The 15775-nt window shown below is 34.8% G+C and overlaps 1 protein-coding gene across 5 annotated transcripts in view; it reads right to left on the bottom strand.

The window, feature by feature from the left end:
- The window catches only part of VTI1A (vesicle transport through interaction with t-SNAREs 1A), a 366600-nt gene that overhangs the window by 278911 nt on the left and 71914 nt on the right, over positions 1–15775 (bottom strand). For 2 of the 5 annotated variants that reach the window (XM_047760686.1, XM_047760688.1), the window contains exons 4-6: positions 11357–11434; positions 4933–4953; positions 61–145 (exon numbers count right to left, since the gene is read on the bottom strand). In XM_047760686.1, coding sequence (XP_047616642.1) covers positions 61–145; positions 4933–4953; positions 11357–11434 — 184 coding nt within the window. The remainder of the gene's footprint in view (positions 1–60; positions 146–4932; positions 4954–11356; positions 11435–15775) is intronic. The other 3 variants (XM_047760687.1, XM_047760690.1, XM_047760689.1) reach the window with 2 other exon arrangements.

The following is a 15775-nucleotide window of genomic DNA, read 5'->3' as shown; positions in this document are numbered from 1 at the left end:
ATGTGTTGTGAAGACTGCTGTGCATAAGCAAGACAATTTGCTCACTCTCAGAATTCTTACCGGTTTCCACTGCTATTTGGTATCCAGCCTCTAGTCTCCGAGATGACCTTTCCAGCCTCTCTGTGTTATCGAGCAGATGTGCCCTCTGAAAAAGAAAAAGGGAAAAAAATCAGACGGCCGTCTACAATGTTCTTTTTTTGCCTTAAAAAAAAAATAATGCCGTCGTATGCCCTAACATTTCAGGGAGGGGGGGAGTCACAACCCATTATAGATAATTTTTAGCAAATCTTCCATTATACAAACCACTGCAATAGACAGATTTTAAATCAATCAGTGGTATATAGACTATTCACTTTTTTGTTTTAAAAGGCAGACTCACATTGTATGTGACTGCAATGAATCTTACTCCAAAACACTGAGAAATATATGAAGACCAGAACCAACTGGATCTTTCCTGTTTCAGCAGAAGTAGACAGATATTTGCATAGATCTGTGATCCCTATTTTGTATTTATTTTCTATTAAATGCGATCACTTAAAAAACTCACTTGTTTCTTTGAATCCTGCAGGAGTAATTTTTAAAGAGGAACTTTATTTTTAAGAGAATGCTCCTCAATTTTAGATGTGTGGCAAGATGTCACATGTCACATGGAACAACATATGCTACTAAAACAGAATACTAAAGAGCAATTCTAGTTCTAAGACCACTCAGGGCAACCACTAAGAGACAGGAAACACATGTTTTCCCATGCACACAGATGTACAAAATTGTGGCTTTATTCCCAAATATTCCCAAATACATGGCATTAGACTGAAAGTGAATTTCCGACACAGTGTGTTTTAGACTGTGAACTAAAATGATAATAATTATATATACTCTTTTCTATTACATTTGATGGGGGAAATCCTCTAATTTCCCCCCAATCCTCAGCTTCTAAACTTTCTTTTCTATACTGAGGCTGATTTTCTTTTTCTTTTTCTTAAAGCATAGTGATCATACAGTAGATCATATTCAGGTTGACAAACATTATTTATAAGCTAATATGGCTGTGAATGGATAAAGAATACATACAAGGCCATGGGAATGAGTGTGTGTGCACACCTGCATGTGTGTGCACAGACACATGTATGTCTGGATACTTAAAATCTAAGAATATGTGTATCTGTATATTTGCAAGTGTGTACATGCACACATGTATTTGTATGTATCAGAACCTTTCCCCCTCAAATCTGTTTTGGTATCTGGTCAAAAAGTAAGAAAAAAAATGCAACCACAACTCCAACTTTGTGTTGTTGACAGATGTCATTTAAAATCGAAGAAATGCTTTCTAATAATAATAAAAAAGGAGGTGCCACACATATTATCTGAGTGGCTGTCGACCGAAACGATCCACCTTGCTCTAATGAGCCCCCACGGATCTTGGAGATGCAAGCTGTATTGACATGCACACTTAAGCTAATACACCTAGACCAGTGCCTCCAAGCTCTAGCAGCCAGGGATGCTGACAGAATATCTTGCTTCCATCTTCAAAGAAAGGAAGTGATTAGTATGTTATCATTACCATTCAAAACGTGATTTCCTTATTCCCTCCCGGCATAGGTGACACATCTGAGATGCGGCCAGACGTTGGAAGCAGCTAAAGCCACATCAAAGCTTTCCTTGAAATTTTTTTTTTTGGGGGGGGAAGTGCTGGGGGGAGTGGGGGGAAGAATCATTAAAACAATGCATTTAGAACAGAGAGATAGGACCTGATGTGAAGGTCAGGAAAGCTGCAACAACAGTCTATAATAATTAATAGAGTCGTCTACTATACAGTGGAGAAATTAAGAGAAAAACTGCCCCTCCCTCTGCCAAAAAAAAAAAAAAGCTAAATAAATAAAAGGGAGGAAGGAAGGAAAGTGTATAGCATGAAAATGGGAAATCACGAAAGGCTGTAATTGAGAAAAAGAAAAGCAAGGGGAGCTTTATATGTTTGGCATTAATGACTATTTTTAAATAAAATTAAACACTTTACTCAGCTTATCAAAAATAGCTTTCTTATTCCTAATTCTCCCTACATGCAGGCTTGGGGAGTGGGGATTGCTCTTCTCTTCTCTGAATATTGTTTTCTATCTAACAAAGGACTTGATTTCAAATTGGTGATTCTCTAAAAAGATATCAGATCTGTGAAATCAAGAGTAAATGTGAATTTTAATCCAGAATAAGAGAACAAAGATTTGGGGCTCATTTTCATATTGGATGAAATCTATAAATGAAAAGAAAATATTTAGCTCCTGTGGATTAAAAAAAATTAAAGCTCCAACACTGAAAATGGACAGTCTAATTATATGATAATATATAATGTAGGAAACAAAGTATTTAAATGTAGAATGATATGGGGGATTCCATGAAAGGGAGCCAAATCCACTTATTCAGTGTATGGTTATAATGAGGGGCAAAATTTCTCAGAGAACTTTTTATCTTAAAAATACATATTCCTAAATAATGGAAGTAACCCTTCTTCAGGACAGTTGAATTTTATCAGAGTAAATCTGCACACAAGAGGACTATCGGTTTACCAGCAGCTTTCCAGCAGGACCTCACTTTGTATTTTGGAACCTCTTCACTTAAGTCAAGCTAAAATCAAGTTCTTGTAACAGCTGTGCTATTTACATTGTTCCCTTAGTTGTGCATTGCCCTGGTCTCTGAAAATGAAAGGAAATACACTACAGTAGCAGCTGATGCTTTCAACTTGCCCCCACACTCCATCCCAAACTCATTCTCTCACCCTCTTCTCAGCCCTTTTCAAAGCAGGTAAGTGGAGCTGTACAGGCGCTTCAGACACAGCTCAACTTGTGTGAGGAGCTGCGCAACGTAGAGGGCTAGAGACGCAGGATTCAAACGGAGAGCTCGGCGTAGCCAACACCAGTTCAGCTCCCTGTGCACCCCCAGCCTGCCTCCAAGCGTGCCCTGTTTCCAGAACTGAGCCCCCCAAAAGAGCATGGCGAGTAAGGGACGGGGCATACTTTGTTTCCAAACACAACAAAACATCTTATTTTGAAGCAGATGAGTGCCTATCAGCTTCAAACAAGGAAGAAATCTGGGGTATATTCACTCCCTGATGACTATGAAAATCCTGGCTGAGAAACAATCACTTTGGAGCAAACCATATACTAAGGCGGTGCCACCCCCATAACCTATTGTATAAATATCAAGGCTACATCCATATCAAAGTCTGTTAAAAGAATATATTTCAGAGTACATTATTCTGTTAGTGGAGTGATCTAATTCTTCCAAGCACAATCAGGTTACAGTTTTGGAAACATGCATTCTAGAAGCATAATTGATAAAACTGTTGCTATAGGCACAACAAAAGAATTAAGCCATAAAATGATGATAAAACATATTTGAAAAGAAATGCAGACATAATGTTTTCAGCTTTTAGAATTAGGATCTCTAAGGCCACACAATTCAGTTTAACAAAAATAAATATTCTGTCAGTGATACTGATGGTACTGAGGCATAAGAGATCATTAATAATATTCATCGCTAAATTCAGGGGCAAGAGCTTCGCGTAGTTTCTTCACACAGTGGTTTTCTAGTCTATTGTTAGCGGCAGTAGCATTTAAAAATTCAGATTCTTCACCTAAGCCTGAGCGTATGCAAATTATACAAGCAGATAGTCTGTCTTGCAGAAAAATAATGTTGATGTATCACTCCCCTCAAGAACAATCTTATACATCGAAACTGCGACTGATAATATTCACTCAGTATATACATCTGCTTCCATGCAGGGAAGATGAGAAACACAAAAAGATTGGAGGGTGAGGATTTTGTGTATTCTCACCCTTCATTTTTATATATATCATTATTACTTTTACTGAGAAGACATTACTAATGCATCTCAAATCAGAAGAGTTGTTGAAAACCACTCTCCACAAACCTATAAATTAGGATTCACATCACCTCGAGAATGATGACATTACCAATACAAAAAAACATCTAGGAAAACCTCAATCAATGAAGTCAAATTAAACTTGAAAATAATTCACAGTACTCTTTATTATAAGCAATTAGAGAAGCTCCAAATTGCAATATGGGCCATTATTTTATGCCTTAATATAAAAGTAGCAAAACAACCTCACTAAATAAAAAAATATAACTATCTCTGAAAAGAGTAGCGAAGCATATTTGATAAGTTTGGTCTAGTTAAAAAAATATACAGAATCATTTGGCGTCTCATTGATACAGGGATAAAATTATAAACACTGTCATAAATATCTGCTGGGCCATAAAAAAAGTCTAGAGCTGCATTATGAAACAGTCTAGCAAACTCAGAAAAAAGAGCACTCACTTGGGTGCTATTTCCTACAAAAAGGAAAGTGTTTAACAATGAGGAGAGCTTTGGCTATTTCTAGGTATCTGTGTATACAGACTAGTAGGGCATTTATAACATGTATGTGTTTCTCCAAAAGGATAATAGATGCATGGTATCCAATGTCGAACCTAAGAATTTTGGTTGAGAGGAAAGAGTTTATTTAAAAACTGTCTTCAGTAAAGTAAATTGGAATGTCAGATTTTTTTTTTTTAATGTATCGACTTTGAGAAACCAATACAAATAAAATAAACCTTAATTTAATCTACATTAAAACTAAACTATGCATTTTATGATATTTGTTTTTTTCTTTCCTTTTTTGGTCTTTAAAATGTGAGTTTTCTTCCAAAGCTAGCAAACAATGATCACCATGATAAGCATGATTAGGATATACTTGTTTTTTTAAAGATAGCAGAGAACATTTCTAGTAATATAATCAATATGTTTGCTATGTTTATATTTTGCTGAAAAAATGAACCCAAAGAGTTTACTTCAGATTTAGAAACTCAGTTTTACAGGGAAAAGCAGAATTAAGAGGGAAAAAAAAAAAAAAAAAAAGCAAGCCAGGAAGTACTCACCTCTTCACGTAATTTTATCAACTGCAACATGAATGCACAAAAAAAAAGATAAAAAGGAAAGAAATGGCAGGAAAGAAAGATCAGTTGTATGACAGGATACAGAATTAACATTGACAATTTATCTGTTTACATGTTTAGCATTTAAAAATCACAGACAAACACATTAAAAGAACCTAAACATAGACTACATGCAGAGTTTTTTGAACGAATAAAGATCACTTTCTCACACTGTCACATTAAACAAAGAGAATAGTGTGAAATTCTCTTTTAAAGTACATCTAAGACACCATCATGAAATAAAGGGGAACGACTTCATAGAAGTCTATATTATAAAGAAAGAAAACAAGTTTACTGTTCCTCTCTTCTAAGAATGTACCACTGAAGAGGTTTTGTATATACAAGTTTTCAGAATGTCTCTCTATTTTGAATCTTGACAAGTGATTTCAGATTTTACCTCCAAATGAAAATGATTAATAGTTCACGCTTTTGTCTCAAGAAGCATTTAAAACAACAAACTGCTATGTTAATGTCATACTTGTACCAACTCTAGTACTAGGATTGCCTTAGGAACTAACAATATTTTAATTGGGAATAAAGCATGCCAGTATAGATAATATTTAGGACAGGATATCAGAATATATTTCAGTATCCTTAGAAATATTGTGTATATCAGAGCTGACTTCCAGGTTTTTGCTTTGCTTGAGAGGATACTGGAATCACATGGTGTTTTTATTTTAATTTTTGAAGTTTCTTCACTTCTCAATTTCTTCCTCTTGTAAACTGGGCTGTCTCAAAGCAATAAGCTCTCTCACATCATTTGTACTGCAATCTGTTTTCACCAAAATCAAACTCTAAACCATGCTTTACCCATTAGTAAACTTCTATGAGAAAATTGTGATTCTCCTCTGCAGAGTACTTTTCTATTTGCCTTATATACAGCAGGTAAAAAAAGTTGCTTAACTCTTTAGAAACTAGAAAATGGATATAACCAAAGGTTTGGTTCACTGTGTGTGTGTGTGTGTGTGTGTGTGTGTGTGTGACAGTACTGTATTCTAAACCACGAATATCACTGTATAGTTGAGATATCTGCCATAGTTTCTATGATGAATAGAAACAGAAACCTATGTTGTAAGAGACTATAAACCACATTTTAGGTCTGAAATTTGCATCCTCAGCAATTCAGGTCTACAACTGATAATTTTTAAGCATCCAAATATCTGTAACATCTGTTATAACACTTGACTTCTGCAGGCCAATAAATTAAACTATTGCTCTGGGAAAAACGTGCCATGAATTGCTCACTATAAGTCTTTCTAAAAGTATCAAGTTTACTATAGCCCAGATTTCTCAGTGCTTCATGCTGTTTTTGGTCCCCAATTTAAGGAAGGCAATACGCATTCCAGCTTATTCTGTTATTTCATTTGTCATTTGAAAAGTATTTCAAGCACAAAAGAATGAGATTTCAAATGCTACGAATCTTTTATAAAAAAAAAAAAAGAGGTGGGCACAGAATCTATTACATAATGTCTCAGAGTACATTTAGTGAAAAAGAAACATTTAATATCATCCTTTCAAAAATATTCACGGAGTTGTCATTACTTTTAATTAATACACTCATTCAGCAACCGCTGAGTGCACATGAGTCAAGCAGCTCATCATTTCATGTGAAAAGTTATGATTCTTCCTCAGAAGAAGTAAAAATTCTAATCTAAAATACCTAGCCTATCACATATCGGAATCTTTCTCTTTGCTATCCGAACATCATGGGAGAAAAAGGCGAACATTAATTCTCAGAAAGAGCTGATCTGGGAATTGATCGCATAGCTATTTTTTCTTTCTGGGGGCACCATTCTTCAGTTGACTATGATACTTAAAGGGCCAAAGTTTAAAACTACTCTTCAGCAATAGAGACCATTTGGGCCATGCCACCCTGCCATAATCAATGAGTGTTTAAAAATGCTACCCATTTGTTTTTTCAATAGGTTCCAAACAAAAAACGTTCTATCTTGTTTGTGCTGCATGGCTGCATCCAAGCTCTACACCGGATTTGTAGCTAAGCTAGGTAATGGGAGGATTTTTAATCTTCATTTTTTTTTTTTTTAAGTTCGTCTGAGAGTTTTCATTCAAATAAACAAAAGATGGTCTATTTTTGAAAATTAACAATGCTTAGACTAGACTGAAAGTAGTGATTTCGTATTTTATCGAGTTACTAGCCCCGTCACAGGCGACATGAAAGTGTGCCATGCCACCATGTTGAGTTATGATAATCAACACCTTTTTTGAAACAAAGATTTTTTTTTCCCCCAATGCAGAATTTGATACAAGAGGTAATCTGTTCCTTTGTGGGCTGAAAAAATCTGGTTTACGCTGGTTTGAACCAGTGGAATCTCTTGTGGTTAAGCCTTCTGCTGTGACTAAAATCAAAACTGCACTGCAGAGCATGTGAGGGTTCATGCGCGCGCGCCTCTGTGTGTGAGGGGCATCACGTGACCCCCAGAACTACCGAATTTTTTTTTAAAGCTGATAACGCGACTGCCGTCTCTGTCCGCATACAGATAACGAATAAATGCTGAACTCTATTAAACGCCCTTTACACATTATCGTGGGTCGAACACACAATTTTCTGAACTTATGATGACAGTCTATTTATTTTGCTATAAACCCTCAGCACGTAACGAACAGATTTGTGCCTGGTAATGATCTGCTCTGCCAGGGCTATATGAAATGATACCGACCTTCTTTAGATCTTGGGGAATTAAATTGACCGACTTCACCCCCTGGTCTGTAGCTGAAGTTTGACACACTTTATGCACAGCAAGCCCAAATCAGAACTTAAGAGAACCTCGCATTAAAAAATTAAGCAATCATATCTGCTGAATATTGCTCTACCACAAAAATTTCCCCACATTTAGAAACATCCTACTCTTTATACATAGTTTGAACCTTCTATGTAGGATTTTTCTCAAATTTCATTTACTCAGATTTATTCACTGATCAATATAATTTTGCATATGGAAACTGAGATACTATTAGGTTTCATGAGTAGAGCTTGGAGCGTTTGCCCCATTGTCATACTCCACTGTGAAGGGGATTTAATTCTGTTCAATGTTTGGGCTTTTTCTTTTTACTTCTCTGAGAATGGTTTTCATGAAACTAAATCAAGTTAACAATTATTAAAGTCTCCACTCTAAATACAGCATCGTCACATTTCAAGAACAAACTCTCAAAAAAATAAAATGTTGTCATATGCAATGGAAAATATAACATGTTTAAAGAATGGAAGGACAATGCCTAAGACAATAGACCTTGGAAAGCCCCAATAATACTCTAATGTGAAAAGTAGGTAATTTTGTTCCTTCTCTGTAAGTCAAGGATGAGCTATATTTGCTTGTATGAAATGGATCTAATAAAAATGAATTTATATAAAGAAATTAATTTAGAATTAAATAAAATTGCATACTGTATGAAAAACATTAAAAATGCATGTGAAAAATTTTTGAAATTTTAACATTTATAACATGGCAAAAGTGTTTACATATATAAGAGTAAATTAATATACTTTATCAGTAATTGGAAGATTATAATTATGTGTATTAGCAGCCAGGTTTTTAGATACCTTAAAAAATGCATTATAAATTGGCAGAATGAGAAATAATAGCTATGGCATTCACATTTGTCTAAATCCACAAAGAATTCACTAAAGGGAGGGTGTGTATATTGGCTGCATCGAAAATAAAGAGCTAGTACTTAGTTTATTTTATCTATTTGCAACCTTTGCTATGAATTCTTTATTCCTTTTTCTTTTGTGATCTGTAATTTAAAAAAATTGAGATATATCCTAATTTTAGTTAAACAAATATTGCTATTTTTGTCTCTTTGTTTACCTGCAAGTTTTCCCTCTATGTTAAAAGTTTATCATAAATATTACATGGTCAAGAAGTTCTGAAAATCAATTTCTCAACAATTAACTTGAAAATAAACTTATCTCTGTGAAGAAAACATTTTCTTCCATAACTTACAGGTGATCCTACACAGAAAAAGCTATCTTCTCAGCCACTGAACTACAAGAATTAAAATGAAGAGCCAACTTAAAATCTTTTCTTCCCTTAAAGAAAGGGTGTCTGTTTTCATGCCATAGTCTGAATGAATACTGATACAGAATAAAGAGTTATTCTCAAGTGACCATTCCCATTTAAGGATGTGTGTAGTTTTAGGGATTTTTAATTTCTATATTATAATAAAGATCCTGAAAACAAAATTTAAAGGCTTCACTGTGATATGGAAATGTTGCTACATTTGGTAACAAAATATCCAAAAAGTTAAGTGCAGTCTCTCTGAACTTTCAAACCTGATTCAAATTTTAGACTGAAAAGTTCACATAAGTAATAATCTAACAGTTCCACAGTTTCATGACTATAATTTATCATACTCTATTTATTGAAATGACAGCTCCTTACAACTAAACTTCAGGTTCTCCCAGCACTTTCAGAATTTGTAAGTTTGATTTATACAAGTCCAGGGGAAATCTCTGAGTAATCACTTTAAAGTGACAGGAATATAATTTGAAAAATTCAGAAACTATGAACTCTATTTTTGTGGAATATTTTTCTCTAGGCATAAAAAAAGTCATACTTATATGTATGTAAGGCAAATGTTTTAGGCACAAAAAATGTCCATTAAGAGAAGTGAACATGCTTTAAAAAAAAAAAAAAAAAAGAAAAGAAAAGATCCCTGTCACAGTACTACAACATCCATTACAATAAAGGAGTCTGAGTTAGACAGAAACACCTCCTTCCTTTCTATTTCCTCTAGATTAGGCAGTGGTTTCAAATGAGGGAAAGATCTATAGCTTTTTAAAGAACCGACATGGGGACTATGCAGTAAAGACAGTGCTTTTTTTGCAGTAAAGATAGAAAATAAAAACCATGATTGATCCACTCAAGAGGTATGAGCAATCTAAATCTCACTTAAAATAGGGAGAAAATTTTTTTCCTCTCATCCTCACATTATTTAATCTATTATGAGTAAAACTCCTTTATCACATCACCCTTTTATGTTTGATGTGCTCCTTATTTTTTTTTTTCCCTTAGCTAGTCTCACATTTCAGTCAGGAAAGCTGAAATCCCAAGTCAAATCTTAACATGTTTGCATGTCTGAACTCAAGCTGATAAACATCCATAGTGGAGGAGGTAAGATTTTTTCCAAAAACAAACGTAATCAGCTCAGTGACTTTTCTCTCTTTTGAGGGATGGGTAGATGGGGGCCTTAATCACCTAACGTAACAACATATTTACAATGTTAATATTCTAGTAGATAGTAATATATTTTCAGCATATATAGACTTATACTCTATTTGGAATGGTAAATACTATTATGCAATTTTTATAATGTCTATCAATATATTATGTTTTACTACCTTATTAAAATTTTGGTTTGCTCGATGAATGATTTATGTACATTTTTATTTAGACAGAGTAGAGACCTTTACTAGACTTGCCAAAGTAACATTAATAAACACGTTCAGGTCTCGCTTCTGAAGTTCCCTATCATTTATTTTCTTTAAAAGTGTCAAAGAGAATCAGTCACTAGGGCTGTTTGAGACATTTTAAAAACCATCTCTACACGGAGGTTCTTGAAACATTTTTTAAAGTCATATATATTATCTACATGAATTAATGCAATCTGAAGTACTCATTCAAAAAAAGAAGAAGGACATTAATTAAACCCACGACACTACCATGTGATCCAATGAGAACTGACAGCCAAATTGTAGGGCCCCCTTAAGAAGAAATTGTATCTTATTTTTTGCCCATGCAGATCTTAAACTGCAAAAAGACTTTTCCTATTACTGCTACTACCACTATCATTATCATCATCATCATCATTATTTTTGTGACAGGGCAGGACCTCTATGTGAGCATGCAAGTTCCACGCTGGTGCCTACAATTTGTGTTTTGGTGATTGTATTTTTAAGAAGCTACACAATAGGAGACTGAGCTGCCCTGTCGAATTTTGAAAGCTTACTTTCATTTGTTTTGCTGCAAGTGTTGATTTAATTATACTGCATTATTATCAAAGCTGCATTATGTACTTTTTTATTCCTTTTACATGTGTTTGAGGTGAAGACCTTGGCTTTGTCTGCAAACAGTGTGTTTCAAGTTATTCCTTAAGTACTAAATAATAACGAAAAGAGAAGAAAAGATTTTTTTAAAAGATAGCAGACAGTGATCACAAGGTAAAGGGTTAAATGTAAGATCTCCAAGAAACATTTTGAAGTTGATTAAGACTCCAGCTTTGCATTAAACAGTATCGCTTCCACATGAGTTGCTGCTAATACTGTTACAGAGCAGCTTGAGAGCCCAGTGTGCCAGTGACCTCCTTCACCCTCCAGCCACCCACCGGGCCTTCCTGATTAGCATTCTACCTGGTTCTCTGAGGAATTCCCATCATCCCCTAGGAGCTCATTCCGTACTTCGTCACTGTAGGCGATCCGTGACCTTTTCTATAAAACAAAACAAAAAGGGAGAGAGCAAGATGAACCTCAGAAAGTAAAGGCTTCGAAGCATTATTGGTATCAAGGCTGATCATCTCAAACCTCGAGAGCCCCCTAATGGAAACCTATTTGCTCAAATCTGCAAACCAAAGTTGTGCAAAGTTCTTGAACTTGAGAAGTTTAATGTAAATTAGAAGTTTTTCAAATGCCAGTAACGAAAGAAAACTCAGCATTGTGTAAGTGCTCTCTTACTATTCACAAACAGATCAGAACTGACGTTATTCCATACAAAGTCATTCAAATAAGACCACAAAGCTGAAGGAAACACAGCTAGCTAGCTGTATATCTGCAACACTCACCAGACTGTAATGAAAGCAAGAGTATATGGGAGTCTTTAATATTGTGGCAGGAAATGGACTATACAATATAGGCCTTTTAAAATCTCTAATTCTAGGATAATATTGTATCTCCAGCTATACACTGGAATGCCTGGAAAAGAGCACATCCACATTCCCTTCATTATTGTGATGTTACTAACCAGAAAGAAATGGAATGTAAAAAGCCCATCCTGTTTCCAAACAGTAATTTAAATGTCTTCAAGTCCTCTACAAATAATGGCCTAAGGAAAAATAGTGGGAGTGTGTGTGTATGTGTGTGTCTGGTAAAACAAATTAAATTTCCCAACCCCAGTAAATAAAGGCAAGTGGGCTATGAGTCAACTTTTCACACCACCAGTAAATACAGATAAGCGGGCTATGAATTGATGTTTCACACACCAAAATTTTGTTTTACAAGAAATCTACCTTTACCTGTAAAGCCAGAGGAACATGTCTGCAAGCAATTCATGAATTATCTAAATGTGCACACATTTGGAAAAGCTAAAAGACTCTAAAAATTAGCTGTGAAGCTAGAGTGCCATCCTCAGATCCTACTTCAGCATCGCTATTTCAGAACCAAATGCAGATTTACAGGTTACTTTGCTGCCTTTTCTACCTCTGAACTAACTAAGCAAAAACAGTCAATTAAAAACTGGCAGTTGGGAAGCAGTAATCTTTTCTCACTTGGGGTCTATAGTTTAGGACTTAAAATTTCTTACCTGCTCAAATGTGATAGGAAAAAATTATTATAGTTTAAAAAGAACTATCCATAATCCTCGAGCAGAAGTCAACAAGATTTTTAATTAGATTTTTAAACCAGTGAATGAGCAACACTGCTTTGCTACATAGAGATCATAATATCTTAAATATAAAATCATACTATATTAGAATTTAAAAGCACTTTTGACAAGAAAAACTAACAGATGTTAAATCGTTTTTAAAGTCGCCTTTCTCAACTGGGGTTCCTTATCTGATCCACAAAACACAGAAAACTATTTCAGTGACTATTTTCTCAATTCTCCCAAAGATGGGACACAAGAGAGAGTTTAGTTCATTACTTAGAATAGAAGCCTAAGGGCATTTAGGGTTTAATTCTCTGGCAGAATCCAGCTGAAAATGGCTGAATGAGGTATAAATAAAAATAGATAAACCTAGACATCCCTTTATTTTATGTAAAAAAAAAAAATCAGTCTCACGGAATTCTAAAGGTGTCTGGTTAAACTGAGACTAGAACCCTATGGTCCTGAGTTACAGCTTAGTACTCATTCTACTGGACAAAATTTCCTCCTCATTTTAATGCCCTCTGAATACACTCAGAAAAAATACATAAAAATTGCAAAATGTTGTAAAGGAGATGGTGCTGTCCCCTCCCGCCCCCAGTCTCTACCTCAAGCTTCCTTTCCCTGCTGCACATGTATATCTCATACCTTGGCAAATGCAATAAGTCTGTAGGTAGATAAATGAAAGCAACAATGTTGCAGAAAGGACAAAATAGAATAGGTAGGGCATTAGCCCAAGGTCAGTAATGACATGTATATCAGATATCTTAACTATTCAGGAGTGACCCAGCTCATTCATTTGTGAACATGCCAGACTTCTTACTGTCACAAACAGCAGATGTTAAGGCTGCTTCTCTTATTGTATTTCCTGAAGCTACTATTAATTAGCTATTTCTATTGACTTCATATAGAATTGTATTGAAAAATGCTAAATTACAAGGACAGTACTTCATGGCCTTACCACAATATTTCAATCAAGTCAAGCCTTTCTTTCACCCATTTGGAGATCCCCATACTGTAGTTTCAAACTAGCTAAGCAAAAGTATTTTACAGCATTAAAGGAAACGAGAACCTTTAAACAGGCTGTGGTATCAGAGCTGCCTTTTTAATTATTCATTTCATCACTATGGGGGACTAAAACATTCCACAGTATGCAAGAATATCATATGGAGATTGTTTTTGTTTTTCCCTTTTTTCACCAAAATGCCAACAAATGGGCATAGATTGTTCAATTACATTATATTCTTATTTTGATTTACTATACTTCAAAAGAAGAAGAAAATTACAAGCATGTATCCCTAAATATCTAATCTTGTTTTGGTTAGAATCCATTGCATGTGAAAACCAGCAATTAAGGGTGTACATGCTCAGCAACAGAGGAGAACGAAAGATTTATCCACAGTTGAAGGGTGGTTCCTATAAATGTCATTCCTTACCATTGGGGATGATACAAACTGGTCATTTGGATGGCTTTCCAGATATAATTAAGTGAGTGGTAGGCTGAATTTATAAAATGTTCTCTGATAGGACTGACTTCTCTTAAGAATGAAAAAACAATTAATTTCAAATATCAGGAATAATTCCTCATGGAAATGATACAACTCATGCTTGAAAACTGAACTCTTTATGCTCAGGGGTCACTTTAAGAAAATTTTTAAAAATTAAGATTTTGCTTTGTTAAGGATTATATTTAAATGTCTGACATTGGTATTTTCTCCTAAATTTTTATGGTTGGAAATTTTAAGTAACCTAATTTTAATCAATTCTAATTTAGCCCGCAGGGTCATCACTAAACTAAGTGAATACCAAAAAAGACCAATTCCTTTGAATGGCAAACTGCTTATTTTACGGAATTTTTCTCCAAAATATCAATAAATTATTTTACCTTTTGTGGAATGTTTAAAAACCTCACTCTACTTTAATAAGTACTATGTTATACTTTAATTTGGAATATTCAAAGTTAATGAAATGGAAACATCTACTGTATCTTGATTAACTAAAATATTTTTTACTTTATTATCAACTGTATAAAATCTGTACTTTAGCCAAATGCAAGCAAGAGAATTTGAGCTGGAAATGTCATACACTCAGCTACAGTTTGAAGGAACCCAATTCATAATGCATTTTATAAATAGTTAATGACTTCTATACATAAGCTAACCAGGCAAATCAAGAAATTGTCAACATTTTTAGTCTTAGTTGTCAGTTACTACTGTCTACTGGTGCTTTATATGTGGCTTCTGGAGAAGACAGAAGCTCTCTGCAGTTTGTAATCTATTGCAATTTCAGGTCTGTACCATAAGGGTGGAAAAGCTTCAGCTGACAATATTTCACACACACACACACACTTAAATACAAAGGCATTCCTCACTTTAAGTTGTGTGTTTGTGTAAAGTTTATTCCTCCTCACATATACTTAAGTGAACTAGACACAGTTGGACAGGAAAATCTACAGTCCATATAAGAACTATTAAAAAAATGACAATTTAACAACTGATTATTACCCCTAAAACATTAGGAGCATACAGTTTCAGTAGTTATTTTAAACTGATAACTAAAGTGAGTCTTGGTTTTGAAATCAAGAATTTCAGATTCCAAGCAGTTTTTTCTTGATGAACAGAAGGTTTGCAATACTGATTGGCTGATTTCTTGAAGCCAAATTCAAACAGATACACTTGCTCAGTTCTGTCTGGAAACTTGGCTTGAAACAATCTTACCTACTTGACCTTAACGTCTCCCAACTGAACTGAATGCTTTCCTAGACAGGCACTGCTCAACTAGAAACAAAATGAATTAACTTAGCTTAAACTAATTAAGACCTGTGATCTGTGGTACCGCCTCCTGTATGATTCGACATGTGAAACAGGATATACGTAACCAGAATGAGGATTCTAGCACCCACAGCTAGCATAAGCATAACAATGAAGTTGGTTTATTACTAAAGCATATATGAGAATTTAATTTCCATGGCGTGCACATGGCAAAGCAATTGCTTAAATTGCCTCACCTGGGAATTTAATACAATGTTATCATCAGACCAGCCACATTGTAAATAGATTTATAATGCTTTCCATGTGCTGCACTCTGTTGCATATGAATTAAGTAATGATCTGGTATTACAATAAAATCAGCTAGTTCCCACACCTGGCAGACAGGATATTTCACTAAATTAATACCCATACAGCTACATCACA

Source organism: Phacochoerus africanus, chromosome 15 (assembly GCF_016906955.1).
Source record: "Phacochoerus africanus isolate WHEZ1 chromosome 15, ROS_Pafr_v1, whole genome shotgun sequence".
NCBI classification, from domain to species: Eukaryota; Metazoa; Chordata; class Mammalia; order Artiodactyla; family Suidae; genus Phacochoerus; species Phacochoerus africanus.
This window is presented reverse-complemented; position numbering and strand designations above follow the sequence as displayed.